The sequence below is a fragment of the Lycorma delicatula genome, chromosome 1 (assembly GCF_047948215.1).
Source record: "Lycorma delicatula isolate Av1 chromosome 1, ASM4794821v1, whole genome shotgun sequence".
Lineage (NCBI taxonomy): Eukaryota > Metazoa > Arthropoda > Insecta > Hemiptera > Fulgoridae > Lycorma > Lycorma delicatula.
The window spans coordinates 372250394-372273188 of record NC_134455.1 but is presented as its reverse complement, the minus strand read 5'-3'; the positions used below and the strand labels follow the sequence as shown (position 1 = coordinate 372273188).

The window sequence follows — 22795 nt, the reverse complement described above, 5'->3', positions numbered from 1 at the left end:
GTTTTATCATGTCAGACCATTAAGCACTGGCAAATAATCATGAAAATACTGTTGCCACAACAATGTTTACAAATTGTGGAAATATACTTCCAAAATCAATGTTCTATTTGTCAAACGTATAGAGCACTTCCTTATCATCCATCAGAGCAATTTATTCATTGAACAATTGATAAATTTTGAACAACATTTACTCTACTTGATGAAAATCCAACTACAAGACAGAGAACTGTACATACAAAAGAAAATATCGGTGCTGTCAGTGCCAGTGCTGTGAAGAAGATCCGAATGAGTCTATTCGTCCCCGTTCTGAACAACTTGGACTTTGTCCATCCACTGCATTGAAAATTTTATGTAAAGATCTTGGTTTACACCCACACAAGATGCAATTGGTGCAAGAACTGAAGCCACAAGACCATAATAAGTGTCATTTGTTAGGTGAATGGTGCCTAAATCAGTTGGAAACTGATCCACTTTTTTATCAAAAAATTGTGTTTAGTGACGAAGCTCATTTCTCGTTAAATTTTTATGTCAACAAGCACAATTGCCATATATGGAGTAAGACCAGTCTTCAGGAAATTCATGAGGCTCCAATGTATCCTGAAAATTGCACTGTATGGTGTGGGTTTCATGCTGGAGTCATTGTTTGTCCTTATTTCTTTAAAAATGAGGCTAGAGTGCATGTTACTGTCAATGGTGATCGTTACATGATGATCAGTGATTATTTGTTTCAAAATTTGCATGACTTCGACCTGCAACAGTTTTGGTTTCAACATATGGTACTACACCTCATACTGCTACCAAAACAATTGATTTATTGAAAGAACAATTTAGCGACAAAATTATTTCACGAAATGGTCCAGTGAATTGGCCTCCAAGATCATGTGACCTAACACCACTGAATTATTTTCTTTAGGGATATGTAAATTCTCTGGTTTATGATAATAAACCAGCAACAATTGACGTTTTATGTCAGTTAAACAATTTAACAGTTGACGAGTTATGTTTGGAAGCAAACATAACTTGTGTTATTAACAAAATACATTCCCAATTACTTGAAAAGTGGTTCAAGATTGGACTGATCGAATCCAGTTCCTCAAAGCTAGTTGTGGTAGACATATGCTGGAAATTATTTCAAAAATTAGATGTCAGAAAATTCTTTCAAATAAAAACAAAATTGGCTTTAAACTTACTTTTCTATGTGCTTTGTTTCAATTCAGTGTTCTATCACTCTAAAAAAACACCTATTATATGCATGTAGAATATCAATAGTAAATAATTTCTACGAAGTGGAACCTACATCACTTCGAATTTGTTCAGATTTTCTAACATGAACTATTAAAATAATTGAGTTATATAGAACATTTAAGCAATGAATAACCAAGTCATATTTATGTACTTTTATTGATATGTAGAAAAAGCTGGTAATATACTGCCAGCTTTTTCTAAGCCACACCAGTGTATTTAACCAAAGGTTGAGCACAAGCAACAGTTCATCCTCACTTCTAAAACATCTTCTACCCAGTTCAGAAAAAGTTGTATTATTATAGCTACATTTTTATCACCTGTTATTATTGTTTTTCATATTCAGTTTTATAATATGAATGTTGGAAAGTTCTAGAAACAGGGCTTCATGCTATATTATCTGAAAAGATAACATTAAAAAAGATGCATTTATTTAGAACTACAAAGTAAATACTATATATGGTTATAGCCTGAAGACTGATTTAATGTATTGCTGCTATCTAAAGCCCAGGGACAACATAAAGAGTTGTATTGATCAAAACTGACAAGGTGAATAGATTACTTTCTTACTTGCCTCAAAAGGACATCACTAGCTAATGATTAAAAAAGAAAATATATTATTTACTAATAGATATAATAAATATACATGTAATAGTAAAATTAAAATTTACATATTGCTGTTTTACTAGTAAATTAGATATTAACATTCAACTATGTGAAAACATCAACAAAAGCTTCTTTTTTTAATATTACTTATCCTGGCACCATAGCTTCAGAAAAACCCTGACCTCTTCTACCTTACTTCAATCTTATTACCATATTGCCACCTTTATCACTTGTCTTTCCTCTCCATCTTCCAGCAACCATCTCTTTCTGAGTCTTCCTCTTCTTTTTTACATTCCAAATAGCAAATAAAAAATAACCAATCTATCTTCTCTTTATCAATCCTTTTTTCTGTTCAATTTCAAATTCCATTTTATCTGCCCTTTCCAATGCTATGTTGTAGGATTCATAATGAATGTAAGTTCTTAGTTTAGTTGTAGGTATTCTGAAGTATGAGTCAGATGCCTGAAGTACATCATCTGCATATTTAGGTGGCTTAATATTAAAATTATTTATTAATACCACCTTTACCAAAATCAACCAAATAATTGGTAAACAGAGAAGATAACATTGTTTAATCCCGTTTTCTTTTAAAAACATTGGGTCAGATCTCCCCCCCCCCCCCCGCTATACCACACAAAAGATGTGTTTTCTTTTTTGTAAAAACCCATTAAAATCCTTACAAGTTTAGTTATATTCCTGAAGTATGGATTTGTAAAAAAATTGCCTGTCTATTTACAGGATCAAATGCTGACTTAAGTCCACGATAAAAGCATATTTTTTTTCTCTTTTAACACATATTGATAATGCTAAATAAATTGAAAATGTTATCAGGGATTGAGTAACTCTTCCTGAAATCTGCTTTGTATTCACTAAAATGTTATTTGCATGGACCCAATTTTCTAATCTTTGAGCAGAGTTTCTGTGAATAATTTAGCATCAGTGTTTGAAGTGGCTCTATAATTATTTACTAGGTTATATCTGCCTTCTTTGTGAAGGAGGAAAATTTTTGTGAAGGCCACCAGTACATCTTTATGCAACATTTCAGTATATAATTTTAACAGCATATAAAAATCAAGCTCACACTTAAAAATTCATATGAAATCTTACCTGTAACTTATGTGTGTTATTTTTTGCCCTTTTTGTAACAGATTGTAATCCTGTTAATATTATTTCTTGATCTAACATATGATTTACAAAAAAAGAAGACGCTGCATAAATCTTCTGAGTTATCTCTGTTCACCTGTAAACAATCTTTTAAAACAGCTTATTTACTCTTCTGATTCCATTGTACATTGCCTTTGAGTCCACTATTTTTTTAAATATAAGATATCCTCTCAAAAAGTCTTTTAAGTCCCTCATCCTTTTAAAAAGATATTTTCAAAGATGACTTTTTCCTTTTGCATAATTCTTTGTTACAACCCTAGACATTTATGTACTCTTTTGCAATCTCACTGAATTATATTTTCTAAATAAATTTAACATTCAGGTTATAGCCTTACAGCATTGATAGTCTAACTACTGCTGTTGTTTACCTCTCCCACCAGTGCTTCCTTTATCCATATTAACTGATATATTTGTAAATTGTTTGCATCCCAATATTGAGTAACTTTCATCTATGACCTAAGTTTAGGAAGAAATGGAAAGGTTTCATCGGAAAACTTTTCCACTGAAGTGATAAATTTCTATCTTCATCGGCATATGGTTTGAATAATATTCAGCCTTGATTCTTAACATTTAATTTTACCTATATAATTTAAGGAAATATAGCAAAAATCAGTAACTGAGAACCTAGTGTCCATAAATATGTAAAACCTCCTTGGTTGTTATCATTGATCCTCCAGTTTAAGATAACTAACTTAATGTCACATAGTTGTAAAAACTTTTCCCCTTTCTGATATCTTTAGATTTCCTCACAGTATTTCTTATATTAATCTTTCTAGCAATACCTGGTTTATATTTATCCTACTGTTAACAGTCATCAATGAGCATATTTTTACCATCTCCAAGTGCCTCAGAAAAACATTCTAATCTTCTGAAATCTATCTCCTATTCTCTTACTACCACCTTCCTCTTCCTTACTACCACTCAAATATACTACCAAAATTAAATATATCTTTTCGTTTCTAGTTAAACTTACAACCTTATTATACCACCTAAGAATGTAATCACATGTCTCAAAATCAACAAATTTTGCGAGCCTGATTTTTACACCAAAACTAGTTCCCCTTTTGTCCTCCTGTGTACCAAACTTAATGTAAGTGGATTTCAATGTAAATTAAATCTGTTAATAAACTTGAAAAATTTTCCTTTTTATTTGCTTCTGTAACTGTTTCTGAAGGCAAAAGACAAAAAGACATCAAATACACTAACATATTAAAAAAAAAAAAGCTAATAACACACTAAGCCTGAAATGTAATCCAAAATTTTAATGCTATTGTTAACAATTTTACAGTTTACTGAATATTTATTGCTATTTAAATCCTGGCAGGCTATTCCCCCATGACTTGTACTATTCCTTTCAACCACTCCAATTTGTGCAACCAAAACTTCGTGCAAGGTCAGATTTGGATTTGGATGCACCCACAATCTGACTTAATTTTGCCGTAGCCATTTTCCCTCCTAACAACTTTCCATTTGAGAGATGAAAAGTTTTTCCTAAACTATAAAGCAATAAAGATATAATTAATTAACAAAATACAATTGTAAAGTTAGACTAGCCGAAAAGAATAATTAAAATTATTCAAGAAAATTTATATTTTAAAATATATTTAAATGTGGTACCAAAAAAGTAGTTTCACTATGTACATTAACTGATTGTAATAAAAACAAATGATTAATTTTGTTTCAGTGTCTGAGACAATTTTGGCTTTTCTATAATTTTGTAGTCTTAATTATATTTTTAATTATTTCTTTATAAAACATGTTCTGAAGAATAAGAGATCCTGTGACAGTACTTAACAGAGATAAAAGGAAAAACAATAAATGAAAAAATAGAAAATTTATTTTAACTCACAATAATTGAACTCTGTTGCTTGCACACAATTTCCCAAATTATTTGTAGATACAGCTAGTGCAAGTGGGACATGGCACATTAACAGTCAACATTACTCAGTCAGTTGAATTCTCAGAATAAAAATGCAAGTGATCTTAATTTTTAACAGATAACTTAAGCATTGTTGTTTTGAGAAACCTTTAAATTGTTACTTTAGTATAAATTGTGATAATTTTTATAAAAATTGTGAAATGCAACATGCATTTGATATTTGGAAAGACAGATGGATGCAACTCACAGATAACTTACGTATATATGAAGCTTCTTAGCACTAGAAAATCTCTTGATTACCTCTTCATTGGACCCATCAGCATTTCCCTGAAATTGGTAGATTTAAACCATTTTCACCAGTATTTTTGACTGATATTTTGTTTGCCAATGATACATTGTTTAATCAAAATGAAATGAGGAATTTCTTGAACAGTTACTTCCATGCCGAAGAAAAATGTGTACATGCTGTTTTAGCATCTGTATCAGTTTTCTATTTACTATGGACAAGTACCTTTTATATCTTTGTAGACATGCTAATTGTTTCTTAATTTTTGCTAAGAATACTGACTAGAGAACTTGAATTTTGAATCAAGATGTTACTTAAGCTAATGTATCTCATTCCTCTGGAACATTTACAAAAATGTAGTTCATTTTTTATGGTACCCCTACTTATTTATCTATATCAGTGTCAGAAATTCTCCTAGTGCTTGTTTCCTGAGAATAGTACACCACAACTTTAAATGTAGTAATGTGCTACTAGCTTTAAATGGCAAGTGAGAATTTTTATCTGTGAGGTATTTGAAAAAAAATGTATTTGCCAGAATAGCAAACATTCCAGAGTAAATTGAGGCTAAGATAAAGAGATTTTGTCTATGAAGTTGATAGATATCTTGAATATTTGAGTATCTTATATAATTATAGTTTCCCCATCGTTGAGGTAATAGTTTATTCATATAGCATGTTTGGAAAGTCGCTGTGTAATATCCTTTAGAATTATGTGGTGCATTTTGTTCTTTTGGCGTTAGGTTGGCTGCCCTGTGGGTTCATTGGGCATTGCTCAGTAATAAATCAAGACATCAGTTGCTGAGTTGAGATTGAAGGTGCTTCATTTTTTCATGTTGTTTTGTTTATCGGAATCAATAATTGCGAAAAATGTATGGTTCTTTCGGTAGAGGAATGCATTTTTCTCTGTGAACATGTCTTTCATGAAGGTGACAAGTATACTGATTTAGTGAAGCACTACTTTTCTGAAACGTATTCAAATACTCCTGTTCCTCACTGCAGTGCAGTTCAAACTCTTACCGAAAAATTTTTGAAACATGCTTTTTAAAGACACTGATCAAAGTGCAAGAATACCTAAACAAACAGAAGCTGTTTGATATTTTAGATGCTATGACTGAAAGTCCATCAACATCAATACGTAAGTTAGCACTGCAGCAAGATATCGGACTTGCTACCACACATAAAACTGTAAGAAAAGAACTGAAACTTTTCCCCTACAAAGTAATGTGTTCAAGAACTGAAACCTACAGATCATGCCAAAAGACTAAATTATTGTCAGTGGTTTAAACGTTTTATTGACCAAAATTCTGTAGATATCCTTGACATTATGTTTTTTACAGCTGAAACATGGTTTCATCTGGGAGAATATATTAATTCACAAAATACATGTCTGGGGTCAACAACTAACTCCCATGGATTACACAAATAATGTTTACACAAAGTGAAAATTGAAGTTTGGGTTGATGCGAGTAGAATGCGCCTTGTGGACCCAATCTCTTTTTGAAAATACAGTTAATAATGATATTATTGTGCTGTTTTAACAAACTCCATTTGTTGATTAACAGAAAAGGAAATCAGTCACGATTGTTCCAAAAAGAGTGCCACAACATGCTCAACTAATAAGTCAGCGACTTTTTTTATGAAGTGTCTTTTGTGAATGAATCATTTTGAGGGGTTTGTGGCCTACACTATCACGCATTCTGGCTCCATTGGATTACTTTGTATGGGGGGAGGCAGCGAAACAAGCAGTATATTCAACAGACCACATATAATTGATGTACTAAAAACCGATCTGATATTGGCATATTATACAGGTGATAATGGCTTCCATTATCACCTGTTTGATACCACTGAAAAAAAATTAAATCCGGAAAAAAAAATAAACACGAGACATTCCAGGGCATCTTCTGTTTATAGTTTTTGAAAATAAATTGAAACGTGTGCAGCGTTGTATTGATGTTAGAGAAGGTCATTTCCTACTACTTTTATAAACTATTCCAGTTATTGTAATATCCATTTCTATAAAATAATGAAATAAAATTACAAAGTAAAAATTAAGAAAGATTCATCATTACACTCCATAATTACAGTACACAGCAGCTTTCCGAATGGACTGTATTAGGAAAATTAAATGAAATATTATAAAAAATTAAGCTAATTTTATTTTATAATGTTTAACAGTAAGGTTGATTTTAAATGATAATTTACATTTTATTGGAGTTTTTGCAGAAAAGATTTCCAGTTATATTCAAATAAGTGGTGTACCATATGGTTCAAATTAAAATTTTAATCGTTATTAGCTAATAAGCACCGATTTTCCCATTGGAGAAGTTGGAGTTTAACACAAAACTATTTCAAAATTATTAGAAAAATCATTTTCAGAATATTGGATCTTTTTCTTCCAAAGCCCCTTTTAGATCTGAATAGCAGTACTTCTTCAGAGGAGTTATTTTAGACCTATCAGTAACTCCACTGAAGAAGTTGCTTGTAATTATTTGCAAAATGTTTTACGGAATAAAACGTTTTGAGTGTTTTTAAAGTGAGACATAATATTTTAAAATGTTGTAATTATGCTGTTAAATAAAAAAATAATCATTTCTTTATATTAAATTATTTCAATCATAAATAAGTTGTTCAAATCTTATTTAAACTTTTGGAAATAATGAATTGTTCACAATAAAATCATCCAATAAAACATAATTTTATTAAACTGACAATTGCAGAGATATTTAAAGATTAATGTGGCTGACATTTTGAAATTGGACTATATCACTGTGTTCATTTGTCAGAGATTCATCTTATAAATTTATAAGTAAAATTTTATCAAGATATTTCACTATAACTTGTATAATTATTATAATATTGAATTTTGGAACTATTGTGTTATATAAAAGTGCATTTTTATACCTGGTTTCCTTTATTTTTATTTTTTTTTCAGTGTTACTCGGAATTATTTGGATTGGTTAACATTATTACCTTGGGGTGTACGGAGTGAAGAAAATTTAGAGATTTCCCAGGCCTCTAAAATCCTGGAAGAGGATCATTATGGGATGGATGATGTCAAAAAACGGATTCTGGAATTTATTGCAGTCAGTCAATTAAAGAAGTCAACACAAGGAAAAATTTTATGTTTTTATGGACCTCCTGGTGTGGGAAAGACTAGTATTGCTAGATCAATTGCTAGGGCACTTAATAGAGAGGTGAACATTTCTATCTTTTCAGAAAATTACTTCAAAATTTTAATAGCCTTAAACTTTCTATAGTAATTTGTGACTGTTTTCTCATTCCAATATGATCTAGGTTGGGCCCAAGTATACACTCAGTTTAGCAATATTCTGCTTGTATCTATTTTGTTTTAAACATATTAGGTAAATTGCAAATTATAAATTTACTGTTATCTGTCATATTGTTCTAGTAACTATGGTGTTGATTAGCATAGCTCAGTAATTTCTCACTGACAAAATATTTTGATTTTATATTTATTAAATAAAATTTTGAAACTAAATCGATTTTATTTTTCTTTGAAAAATAAAATAATTTTTTACTATAAAATTGTAATTTTTGTTTTGTACGCATGCAAGAGTACACATAATCCATATTGGTTATATTAGATAAACTAGCTTTCCATCTCAACTTTTCTTGTGCTATATGGTTACTTGCTTTTTCCGTAGTGGTAGTTTTTTTAATTTTATGTTTATTGGTCAAGTAACCGAAGGTAGGTGCAGCCAGTCACATATACAGTAACAGTGGTAGTGGCTGTAGTGGTTGAGCCACAATGCCTTATACCTTTACACCCCTTAAAAAAATTGAAATTGGTTTTTAAATATTTATCTGAACAGTATTTGCGAGCCCAAATCTACTGAATATCTCGTTTATTATACTTGGGATTAGGAAAATCTACAATTATTGTTCAAACAATGTTTTACCTTTCTTCAAAAAAAAAATTTGAATCCTCTAAACTCAGATTGACTCAAAAACTCTAGAAATTGATTTTTAAATGTTCATAATCAATCAGTTCAAACCCACAGTGATAGACACTACAGTTCACAATTTATTAAAGTTCTGCTTCAACCGCCAAATTTCTACTATTACATTATATGAGGCTCAGCTGATAAATTTTGCACATATATGTATAGCATAGAAATAAAAAGAGATATTGGAATGAAATAAAAATGAATTAAAGTTCAGTAACTTAGCTACAAAGTGGAGTATTTATTTTTCAATATAATCCTCGTTTACACTGACACTTTTCCCAATGTTTGGCAAGTTTTTGCATTCTATCACTGAAACGTATGACAAGTTTTTGCATTCCATCACTGAAAATTTCTGGCAGTCTTTCTCAGATCCAAGTGGCCACAGTTTCCTTCACCTCATCGTCATTGGTGTAATGATTACCTTTGAGATCCCTCTTGAGATGAGGGAAGAAGTGGAATTCACGCAGAGCCAAATCCAACACGTATGATGAATGTGGAATAGGTTCAAACTTCAGCTTGTGGAGAGCCATCAGAGAGTTTGCGTGCTACCTCATGCACAGATTTTACGGTAACCCAGTTGCTTGATAATAAGGTCTACTCATACTTTAGATATGCCTAACTGAATAGCGATGCATTGCTGGGTGATTCGCCAGTCACTTTGAAACAAATCGTCCACCTCCTTTCAATGTTTCTCGTCAGTCACAGAAACTGGTCGTCTGCTACAAGATGCGTCTTGTAGCAGACATTCGCGAAATTTCAATGCTCACCTATTTAAAGTACTCCTGTCAACAGTTTCACTACCGTAAACCGCTTTTAAACTATGAAAAATATTCGTAGGATTCACATTTTCTGTCATTAAAAATTCTATCACTGCGCGTTGTTTTAACCATGTTGACATATTGTCCGTATTCTACTCCATTTTAACTGCTACTGAAAACAAAGTGGTAAACGGATTTTAACACATTATCATTGCAGGTTTGTAGAGGGGAATTTTAGCTATCATGTGCTGCCATGCCCAATGTGATAGTACATTTTGTCTGTGTGTAGCAAGCTAGTGTGCAAAATTTATCAGCCGAGCCTCGTGTGTGTATTATATATACTTTTTTAGACATTTTTAAGATGAAATATATCCAAAAACCTTCTCAGTTATGACAAGAAAGATGGGTAAAAATTTATTACCATTAGATCAGGTAGTTTTTTGTTTATCCCGAACAAAAGAATCCTTCTTCCTCTTTATATCGTAGTATAGATATAGATAGATTACTTTATTTAATTCTGTTATTATGTAATATTATTCATTCAATTGTTTCAAATTATTCAGTTCAAACCCTGTTCACAGTTTAAAGTTTTTGCTTCAACCAGTAAACCTCCACTACTACATATTTATATTTTGTTTTGTAAATGAACTATATCTTTAAACCTTCTTAGTTATACCAAGAAACATGGTTAAAAATTTAGTAGCAATAAATTGGCTAGTTTTTTTTGTTTATCCCAAACATAAAAACCCTCTTTCTGTAATAGTATCGATTAAACAAAATTTTATTTATCATATCATTTAATAATATGAAATTTTTCTTTATTTTATTAATTTAAACAAAGAATCCACTTGATATATCTATCTATTGTTTATGCTGATAAACATAATTTTTGTTTCCTAACATGCAATACATGATTTTAATCTGTTTTTTAATGCTGAAACGAATATGAACTCAGAATCTTTCTGTCACTATCCATTTTTGAAAAATGTCTAAATTTTAATTAAAGGATTTTTTTCATTTTTCAACATATAGGTAGCATTTTAAGCTCTTACATTATATTTTGTTAGCTCATTTTTTATTGTTTAACTTTGTTAACATAATTTGTAAGCTATAAATAAACAGTACTAGACAAAGAATTAAATCATATCATAGTTACATATTATGACATCATATCTAATACTAAAAAGTGAGCCTTCGTGGACAAGATTAATCATGTCTGTGCAGGTCAAAACATGAAGCTGTAAACACAGCTGTGTTGTTTGTATTAAGCACTGGAATTAGGAATGAATTAATTTTGTTCAGTCTTATTGCTGTCTTAAGTTTGTTAACAGTGCAGTGTCATAATGCCTTGAAATTGTGTAAATAATATGGATGCCCTTTGTTATGTTTGTGGTGACTTTACCGCAAAATCAAATAGAAAAAACATTACACCTTTAAGTAAAAAAGCATATCATTTTTACTTTCAGTGTAAAATTTGTGATCAGAATAAGACATGGGTTCCTCCTATTGTATGCACTAATTCTATATATTTAAGAGAATGGCTAAAAGGTAATATGGAAGGCTTTGTCATTTGGTGTACCTATTGTTTGGTGTGAACCAAAGGATCATGTAACCGATTGTTAATTTTGTTTTAACAAGTGTGTATGAAATTTCTAAAAAATTAAACATTCTGTAAAATATCCTTCATTGCAATTTGCAATCAGGCCTGTACCTCACAGTTCCTGAGTCACCTGTGAATGTATGTTTCAAAAGCAGTGGTGAAGAATCAGCCAGTACTAAAGAAGACAACAATGATTTTGATTTTGAATTATCTTCCAATAAGCAACATCTTGTATCACAAGGTGAATTAAATGACTAGGATAGATTTAAATTTATCAAAAAATCAAGTTGAGCTGTTAATATCAAGACTGCAAGATTGGAATTTACTTTTAAAAAAAAAACAAAAATTTTGGGTTTTTGAAGCCGAGAAAAAGAACTTTCTCAGTACTTTATTAATGAAAATAATTTGGTTATTGCACAAATATTGATGAGCTTATATTGCACTTAGGACAAGTTCATAAACCTGAGGACTGGTGCCTTTTCATAGATTCGTCCAAGTATAGTTTAAAAGTGGTTCTACTACACAACAGTAACAAATATCCTTCTATACCATGGTATTAATTTGAAAGAGACATACAATGTGATGAAAGTCATTCTGGAAAAAATAAATTATAAAAAACATAGCTGGAACATTTGTATGTGGTTATTTGAAAGTTATAGCTATTTTGTTAGGCAAGAAGTTAGGCTATATTAAGTACATGTGTTTTCTTTGCGAATGGGACAGCCGAGCTAGTGATAAACATTATGTTACCAAAGAGTGGATGAAACGAGACAACTTAACTACAAATGGGAAAAATATTATTCATGAGCCCTTAGTTGAATCCAAAAAAATATTGCGTCCGATCGGTCGTGAAATAAAAACTCACACAAAAATCAGATGAACCTTTGCGCATATGTGTTGCGCAGCATCTCTAGTATGGCCTTCAATCACGCCACATCTCTTCGTTTAGTTCTGAACACGCAGTTAGCACGTAAACATGTCTACAACAATAGCATCTCCTGCCAAGTGTGAAGTGCGTGCAGTAATTCAATTTCTTCAGGCTGAGGGCTGTAATGCAGCTGAAATTCATCGACAAATAAGTAATGTGTACGGTGAAACTTCAATGATTGACAGTAAAGTGCGACGATAGTGGAGGAACTTTAAAGCAGGACGTGCAGATGTTCATGATGCAGGCGGTCAGGGAAGGAAGCGAGTGTCAACCGATGATCTCATTGAGCGAGTGGATGAGGCAATTCGAGAAATTGTCGGTTGACAATTTCTGTATTGAGTGATTCATTTCCTGAAATTTCAAGGTCAGCTCTCTACACCATTGTGAGTGAGAGACTTCAGTACCGCAAACTGTGTGTGAGATGGGTTCCCAAGATGCTGTCCGACCATCACAAAACAATGAGAATGAACACCTCCCTAACGTTTTTCCAGCGCTACCACAATGAAGGAGAAGATTTTTTGAACAAAATTGTCACAGGGGACGAGACATGGGTCCACTTCGAAATTGAAGAAACAAAAGAACAATCCAAAGACTGGATGCATTCTCATTCTCCCAGTAAACCAAAGAAGTTCAAGTGAACCTTCTCCAATAGAAAGTGTATGGCTACTGTGTTCTGGGACCGGAATAGAGTTCTCCTGGTGGAATTCATGGAACGTGGCATGACCATCACTGCAGCCTCATACTGTGTGACTCTACAAAGGCAATTCAGAATAAGCAGAGAGGATGTTGTCATCAGGCATTGGCTTTCTCCATGACAATGCTCGGCCACACACTGCAGCTGTAACAAAGGAGCTCCTGCAGTGTTTTCGTTGGGAAGTGTTTGATCACCCACCATAAGCCCGGACTTGGCTCCATCCGATTTTCACCTCTTTTCTCACATGAAACGCTGGCTAGGAGAACTACATTTTGGCACAGACATTGAGCTGCAGACCATCGTAGAAACATGGTTGAAAACACAGGCGGCTCCGTTCTAATGTCTAAATCGGAGTGGCGACTATGTAGAGAAATAGCGTAACTATGTAAGTACTTGATACAAATAAAAATTTTTTTTTTCATTGTAGTTTTAATTTCGTGACTGATCGGACCTTGAAAAAAAATAACCCTTGTAGTTTTACCTCCTCTCCGTATCAAGCTATGGCTAATGAAAAGTTTTGTAAAAGCAATGAAGAAGGATATTCCCAGATTTTTGTACATCAGACAGAAATTTCCGAATCTAAGTGAAGGAGAAATTAAAGAAAGGAATATTTGTTGGTCCTCAAATAAGAGAGTTGGTCAAAGATGATGTATTTAACTCGATGTTAAATAATGTAGAAAGTGCAGCTTGAGCTTCTTTTAAAGACATAAATCTGACAATTAGCATGATATTGTTAATCAACTTGTTATTTCACACAGAGCTGCAAGATGTAATATGTCTTTTAAAATACATTTCCTCCACTCACATCTGGATTTTTCCCGGACAATCTCAGAGACGTAAGTGATGAACAAGGTAAACATGTCCACGAAGACGATTTTGGTGATGGAAAACTGCTGTAAAGGGAAATTGAATGCTAACATACTAGCCGATTAATGTTGGACATTAATTCGAGATGTGTCTTAGGCTATTTATAAAAGAAAAGCATCAGCGAAGTCATTCTTACACAGGTATGGCCATGCAAAATTATAAATTTTACAGATTTTAACTATTTTCCCTTAACTGTTTTTGAAACATAATTTATTTAAAACTAAGAGTGATAGAAAAATTGTATTTACAGATCTGTAATGTATGCAAAATAGCCATTCAAGAAATGGTATCATACTTAGAGAAACATTAAAAAAATTTTTTTTGTCTATCAATGTTATCAATATCATTATTAATAAATTTATCACAGAATTGAGAATTAAATTAATCAGACAGAATTCATTGTGTATGTTCTATTATAATTTTACCAGTTTCATATCTCTGCAATTATTTTCTATTATTTGATAAATATAGTTTACAAACATTTGAGATTGTTAATAACATTAGTAATATAAATTTGAAAAATATTATGTGTACAATTCTAATTTCAAACAAAAAATTATGAACCGTGAAAGTATTTATAAATAGGATAATTGACATAGGTTATTCCAAAATCCACTTTCAACGGGCTGTTTAAAATAAACACCACACTTGCCAATCACAATTTTAAGACAAGACTTGCATAATAACCTCTAGTAGTCTATAATCTTGTTACGTGCCCAGTCTATCATTCATTCTGTTCTGTTCTGGTAAAACTATAGTTGATAATGTGCGGAACCTTACATTATTACTCCTACAACTGGGAGGTAAAATATGTGATCCATTTTTAGCAAGTTGAAGAATACAACATCACCAAGGTATTTTGATGTTTGTATAACATTTACTGTAATAATGGTACAAGTAACAGCACTATGAGAGGTCGTTACTTAAAATTCAGAGAAAGGTGCCAAACATGCGCGATGAGAGGGAAAGAGCAAATCATGATTAACTCATTCAATAAATTGTGTCAGTTTATAACACATTGTTTGCAACGCCTGCATTTTTAAGAGAATTTACAAAATTTTGAATGCCATAAAATTGTGATAGGGTAGGTTACCATAAGTTCTGTATAAGGTAGATACAAAAGTAATATAATGAAATGTACAAAACTAAGAATGCCTGTGTCTTTAACATTCTTGTGCATTACAGTAAAATGGGGGATGAATATCTACAGAGTTAAAACAAGACTTGGGTCAATTTTGTATTGTAGAGACCGAGGAGAAGTACAAACACTAGATAAATACTCCATTTAACAACCAAAAATAATTCAAGCATGAACTTTCAAATTAAAAAAATATGGCTAGATCATTTTGGAACTGCAAGAGAATTATGCTGACCTAATTCATAGAGTATATGAATTACAACAAAAATTTATTATGAAATGCTGAAAAACATTTTCTAGGTCAATACTTAAGTAGTACTGAATACTTCCAGTGTGGTTCTTTCACAAGACAATGTACAGCAATAAACTGCAGGTCACATATAGGCTTTCCTTGATCAGTACAAATGGTCAACTTTAGTCTCTTATTTTACAATCTAGATTTACTGCCAAGTGACTACCTCCATCGTTTTGCAAAAATCAAGGTTAGAATAACCTTGGAAACCATGTGAACATCATATGTGGGATTAATTATTACATGTTCTAAAAGATTTTTAACAGTGTCTTCAAAAACTGATGAATTAAATAAGTAATTGGGTGGGTAGTGACTCCAGAAACTGATGCTGAAATATAACTTAAATAAAATAAATTGCTCTTCTCGTAATTATTTTTTTAACCAGCCTTCATTTTTAAATTGAAAATAATATTCTGATAAAATTCAAACTAATATTTTGGCTCTACTGATTTTACATTATCAGTTCCAGTTCAAAAAATGTTAAGTTCTAATGTAGAACAAGTTGATTTAATAAGTTTTTTAGCTAGCATCATTTTTTACCTATGCTCTTTAGCATAGGTGACATAAAAGCAAAAAGTGATAAAATACATTTATGGTCAACCAGTGATCAAGATGATGTAGTGTTAATAGATGTAATGATTTGTCTAAATATTCTTTTAAGAATGATGTTATATGGTATTTTTGTATGGTAAAGTTTTACCAAATGTTTTTGTGTGATAAATATCATTGTATATTAATAATGTCAAAATTCTATTAATATATTCCCTTTTTTGGATATTTTTTTTACAGTACAGAGAAAATAATTTTGTACCAAATGTTTCCTGGAAAAATTCAGTGCAAAAATATTTGCAGTCTCTGTCTAATGGGGAAAAAATTGACAAAACCAACATTTATTTTTCTGAAAACATCCTTCTCTCATTGAAATAAGAGTTATTATTTTTCTGAATTTTACTTTTCCTATCATTTTATTTTGAACAGTAAAAACGCCCATTTTTAATTAAGCTGACATTGTTTTTTTCTTTTTTTAATTCTTTATTATCAAATCAAAATGTTCACACACTTTGGTATGGAATGGTATTATTTGGCATTCTATTAGAAAAATTTCTAATATTGTTAAATTAACTTTTTTTTGTGTTCAGTATTTCAGATTCAGTGTTGGTGGCATGACTGATGTTGCTGAAATTAAAGGCCACAGGCGAACATATGTCGGTGCAATGCCTGGAAAAATAATTCAGTGCCTTAAAAAAACAAAAACAGAAAATCCATTAGTATTGATTGATGAAATTGATAAGATTGGCAAGTAAGTAGTTTATCATAATCTTAGCATATTAATATTATGCAAAATTATTTTTGTCATGTTGAAGATAACAGTGGAAAACCACATTACTTTCTTTTGTACATGATATGCCAGTAGCTTGGCTACAAATGGAGAGTTTATAATTTAGTACTATTCATTTCCTTTTAACATTCAGTCATTATGTAACTAATCTACAGAATAGAATAACTTGAAACAATTCTTTTTTCCTTTCTTTAGAGATAGGAGATCAGGCTTTCCTTGATTGTTACTTTAGCCACTAGGCTTGTTGTTAGCCAACAGACTTAAAACAGTTTCCCTGAGTTGACCTCAGGTTGCCCTCCAATCAAATATCAAGGATTTACTAAAGCTTTTTAAGTTCTGCATCCTCAACATGGAAAACCATATAGGGTCTGATCACCACCTACTGAATGTTAATTGGAAAGAAGATATAATGAAAAAAAATGGGTAATGTGAAAAAGTACAACCTACCTATCAGCCTTGATAATTAAATATTTTGAATCGTGGCTCAGTGTTTAAAAAAAATCTAGTGCATATTTGATGAGTAGCTCAAACCCTACAAATTTTTATTACCCTTTTTGTAGTTAAATTTTTTTAATTGTTACCTGATAAGTGATGAAAATTCTTGAGTTGTATTACGAAATCATAATTTTACTATTTTATGATTTTACCTTCATTACTATGTTAATTTTTACTAACAAACATAATACATACCTGTTATGGTCATAGTGTGTAGAAAATTCCTTAAAAATGTTATTGGTATAACAAAATGTGATTACTTTCAAAATTGTATATTTATTTATCATTCACAAAAATGAAATATTTTGGACTTATCTGTGCACTTTGCTAGGCTGTATAACATTATTTCTTTTAAAATATGTAAGGTTGTTCATACAAATTATATAAATTATATAAGTGTTCTTTACCATCAGTAAATGTTATATAATTAAAAAGCCAATGCAAATAAAATAAAACTGACTTCAAAAAAATAGACCCAAGAAGTAAAAAACAGTGTTATTTTAATTCTTTAAATTTCAACTTTTTGAAATACCAAATAAGAAAAAAAATTCTTTCAGCATGATGGAAGGCGGAGATAGATTTCACTGGGACAAAATAGGGGTAGGTGAACTCGGATTGTACGAGCTCGTATCAGACATTACTTTCCATGTTTTACAGACACTAAGTTTTCACATTAGACTATAAGCTATTGCTAAATTTATCAAGACTTCCTTATGGTTTTTCCTGAACTGTTTGACAATATCTATTTGAGAAGTAGTGGGAGATTCTAGGTTTGTCTCTTTGTATTGATAATAAAAGACAATGTTTTCAGAGTTTTATTTAAAAGCATGTATAAATATAACAACAATAAAGTTGTGAAGATAATTTAAAAGTACAATAAAATATTATTATACCCACATAAAATATTGTCACTTTCAAAAATTAAAATATACACAGTACTAACTCATGGCAGTTTAAATGTGTGACTTCAAATTCACTCTATAGGACATTGGTTTCATATCTAAACAAGTTTCACATGTTACACGTATGGGAAGTCAATTCTTCTTAGAATTCCAACAATATTTTGGTTATCCCTTGCCGTAAGGGTTGGTCATATCAAAAATCGTTTCAGACAAAATGTTAAGGTAATATTTAGAGGACTAACTACATTTTAAACAGGATTCAATCCTGTGCCTATTAAGGGAGCTATGGTGTTTTTGTCCTTGAAACCCCATTTTTTCCACCCCTTGGCCTTTATCCAAAGGATAGTTGGAACTTTAAATGAATTTGATATTTTATTTAGTAAGAAAGTTATAGTGAAATCAGACCACCCCTGTGGTCTGATTTTGCCCATTAACGAACTAGGCCGAGAATTTTGGTTTTTATATTTCATGTATCAATTTGAAAGTGATTGACGCAAAATTACAACAGTTATTGTTTCCACAAGAAAGTGAAATATATATATATATAAATGTTTGCACTTACAGTGGTTTTGGGGTCTGGAGGATGTGAAATGCATAGATATGTCAAAATTTTCCTGAATTAAAATTGTGGTACCCGTTATAATAGGTAGCTTTCTTATGAAATCTGCCTAATAACTTTCTAACACTGAATAAGGACCAACTTAATATAACCAACTACAAAAATTGAAATTTAGAAAACTGAAGAAGTGTTATCTTTTAATTTCTGGTGATTTATTTTTTAATATGAATAATCATATAAAAAAATCCTGCCAATATTTTTGCCATTTGTAAGAAATGAAGGGGAAAATTCACATTTGTCCTGGTTTTTTTGTGCTGTCCAGGGTTGCAAAATTGTCCGGTTTAAGAATTTTATGACGCGAGGATTTTTTTTTAATTTCAGAACTATATGTCTGACATTGTGTTTTTAAACATTCTCTTATAACCGTGCATCTCCAGCTGACCTTGGAGCAAGCACTGATGTTGATTTTGATGGAGGCTTGGCTACCGGTGTAGCCACAACTTTTTACTTAGTTATTTGGTAACACAACATGAGCAATGTGTTTTTGTGTGTAAAGTAACTTGTGTACACGTTTTTGATCATTTTATCTCTATTCATTTTTTGTATCATTGATTAGCAATAGACAAAAGAAAATGTGTGTTTAATGTTAACCTGCAACAGGAATACAAATTTTTGAAATTGTGTAATGACATTAATAATGAACGTGTTTATTGCACACTATGTACTGGAGAATTTTCTGTTGCACTCACGTTGATATTGAAGACTACGTGAAAACAGCTAAACATAGGAGTGCTATTAATGCTACTGCTTCAGCAAACATAAGAGTTTTTTTTAAAGCCAAAGATGGGAGTAACAATAACAGTGATAATGGTGTGTGCTGTTAAAGAACCTACATTTTCATACCACATTACTAGACATGAACTCAGTTTCAAAACATCAGACTGCACATCTAAAGTGGTTAAAAAGTTATGCGACCAAAATTTTTATTTGTTAGAACCAAAACTGAGGCAATTATTGTTAACATTATTTCAGCATTTATATTTGATAATGTGTTGCATTCTTTGGAAAACATTAATTATGTAACAGTAATGATGGATAACAAACAGAAATGAAGTGAAATTTTCTCTGATTGTTGTAAGATATTTCAATCTCGAGGAGGGAATTCAAGTTAAGTTTTTAAATTTTGATGTTATGTCAGGTGAAACTGCTCAAATGTTGACTCAGAACATTTTGCAGTGTGTGAAAAAATACAAACTTGAAGAAAAGTTGGTTTGTTATACTGCTGATAACACTAACAGCAATTTTGGTGGTGTGAAGAGAAAGGGAAATGAAGATGTGTTCAGAAAAGTTCAAAGTGATTTAGATAGACCTATTTTAGGAATTGGTTGTTCAGCCCACATTGTACACAATTCAGTACAAATAGCATGTGATTCTCTACCCCTGGACATAGAAGTTATTATAAAAATTTATAAATATTTTCATACATATACAGTAAGAATAATGAAACTTAAAGAGTTTGTGAATTTGTAGAAACAGATTACAAAAACGTTTTATCTCATAGCAGCACAAGGTTCCTTAGTTTGTTACCTGCAATAGAAAGATTTCTTTCCATTTTTGATGGCCTAAAATCATACTTCTTATCTTGTGACAATTGCTCAAAATTATTATTTGTTTTTTTGAAAATATGGAAAGTGATCTGTTTTGAAATTTATATATGGTACTCTACAGTTATTTAATAATGTAGTTCTGAAATTGGAAACTAATTCTATTACAGCAACAGAAGCATTTCAGACATATTCTGAATTAACTTTTTAACTTCAGGAAATAAAAACCCACAAATTTATACCATCTTCTGCCAAAGAATTGGTACGCACACTAAAAGAAAATAATGATATTCAGTAACAAAAATTCTTCTCAAGCATAGACAATTTTTATAATTCTAGTATCCATTACAGAGTTGTGGAGAACCAGTTTTGATAACTTAGTAAGTTTCAGTAGATAAATTTATGAACTGAAATTGCCTGGTTTGATTTAGAAGAGATAATTGTAATGAAATTCCATAAATTCCATAAGAAGATTCCATAAATACTGATGAACTTACATTGTCGAACCAAGTAATTCAAAACCAAAGGGTAGGTTGTGGTTCAAGTTCTGAAAAAGTACCAGATACTACTGAAGAGAAATGGAAAGCAATTTTTAAGGAGTCTCAAAAGACTGATATTTCATGTTGAAATATTTTTAAAATAGTTGAGTTTGCAATGTCTTTGCCTGGGAATCTGTTCCAGTTGAGAGAGTTTTTTCAATTACAGGGAACATTTGATCTGCAGAAAAGGGTAGACTTTCAGTATCTACTGTTAGACATTTGCTAAATGTTCAAATTAATTCAGAACTTTCTTGTTGTGAATCTTATGATGTAATTAAAACAAACAATTTCTGAAAAAAGTCATGTCTAGTGAAAAATACAACTGAATAAATAAGTTAAAAATAAAGTAAACTCTACACAGGATTGGTTGAAGGGCATTTTCCCAATTGTTGGATTAGTCAGCACAGACTCTATGACAGCTTTTTTTGCAATAGCCTCCAACCTCACTTGATCCTATCCCATGTGATTTTTTCTTTAGGTTTTTTAAAGAAAATCAAATAAATTACTTATTTACCTGATTTGAGGCACAGGTTTGAAGCAGTTGTTGCTTCCATTATTTCAGAATAACATATGGCGAAGGTATATTAAAGTATAGGATGAACTCCCATATCACTTTATGAGTGGATGGTGAAACAGAATGAGTTACTGGAAGTGCATCCCAACCCCTGCCAACCCCTGTAGGGGAAGACTCCCCCCACCTTGTGATGATTCTGGTCGCCACACCAGCCCCTCTATCCCTAGCCCTGATGGGCTTTAATGGAGGTCATCTTTTGACCCTCTAACTGATTACATCTCACAGTCATCAGCCAGGCCTCAGTTGGGGTGCCACTGGTGTAAATACCTTGCTAGACATTGACATCAGTGAATTTTAACTCAGCCTTTACCTTTGCTGTAGACTTCTTTCAGATATCTTCTCAGTTCTGTCCTACATTGTTGCCCTCTGAACTAACTAACCGAGTTTGCAGAAGCACAAACCCGCGCCTAGTCCAATACTTAAACAAGTTAGAATCGACTATAAATGTCTCATACTTCAGAAGTGAATGAGTTTAAAGTCAGCACTAAAGCACACCACAAAAAGTGTTGATCACAACAACGGCAATTTAGATCTAGTTCCCTTAATTGATTACAACTGATCAACTTAAAGCCTTTAATATTTAACTGCAATTTACAGACTCCAATTTGGTCTACCAGGGAGTCGAGAGCAGATCTCTTGCTCCTACTCAGCTCCATTGCAGAGTTCCGCATGACATGTACTATCATCACATTCAATCAGACTACCCTCAGCAAGATAGTGCCCACACCTCTTGACGGCATTGACTACCATACCTCTTGGTAGTGTAGACACCACCCTGCCAACAGCAATACTGTTACTTTACTCAATTAAACATGATTTCCAATTCAACTAACTGTGATTTGCTGCCAATGCACGCACCTACCTCCAACCAATCAACTGTGCAGGCGGAACCCTAGCCACCTAGAGTACTACTCTACTTAGACCCCCTCAGCTAACTCACCAGGTTGGTCTAGTGGTGAACATGTCTTCCCAAATCACCTGATTTGGAAGTCGAGAGTTCTAGCGTTAAAGTCCTAGTAAAGTCAGTTATTTTAACATGGATTTGAATACTAGATCGTGGATGCCAATGTTCTTTGGTGGTTGGGTTTCAATTAACCACACATCTCAGTAATGGTCGAACTGAGACTGTACAAGATTACACTTCATTTACATTCATACATATCATTCTCATTCATCCTCTGAAGTATTATCTGAAAGGTACTTACCAGAGGCTAAACAGAAAAAGAAAAGAAAGACCCCCTCAGCTGATCTACGCAGTGCAAGGAAATGGAGGAAGCCAGCCACAATGGACCACTTTATGCAGATCTTCCAATTGACCCTCAGATACAGGAAAGAGTTAACTCTCACAAGTTCCCTAAC

At 32.0% G+C, this 22795-nt stretch overlaps 1 protein-coding gene across 2 annotated transcripts in view; it reads left to right on the top strand.

The window, feature by feature from the left end:
* Nucleotides 1-22795, top strand: part of Lon (lon protease homolog, mitochondrial) — a 90476-nt gene that overhangs the window by 40350 nt on the left and 27331 nt on the right. For both annotated transcript variants that reach the window (XM_075353685.1, XM_075353684.1), the window contains exons 8-9: nucleotides 8112-8373; nucleotides 16564-16724. In XM_075353685.1, coding sequence (XP_075209800.1) covers nucleotides 8112-8373; nucleotides 16564-16724 — 423 coding nt within the window. The remainder of the gene's footprint in view (nucleotides 1-8111; nucleotides 8374-16563; nucleotides 16725-22795) is intronic.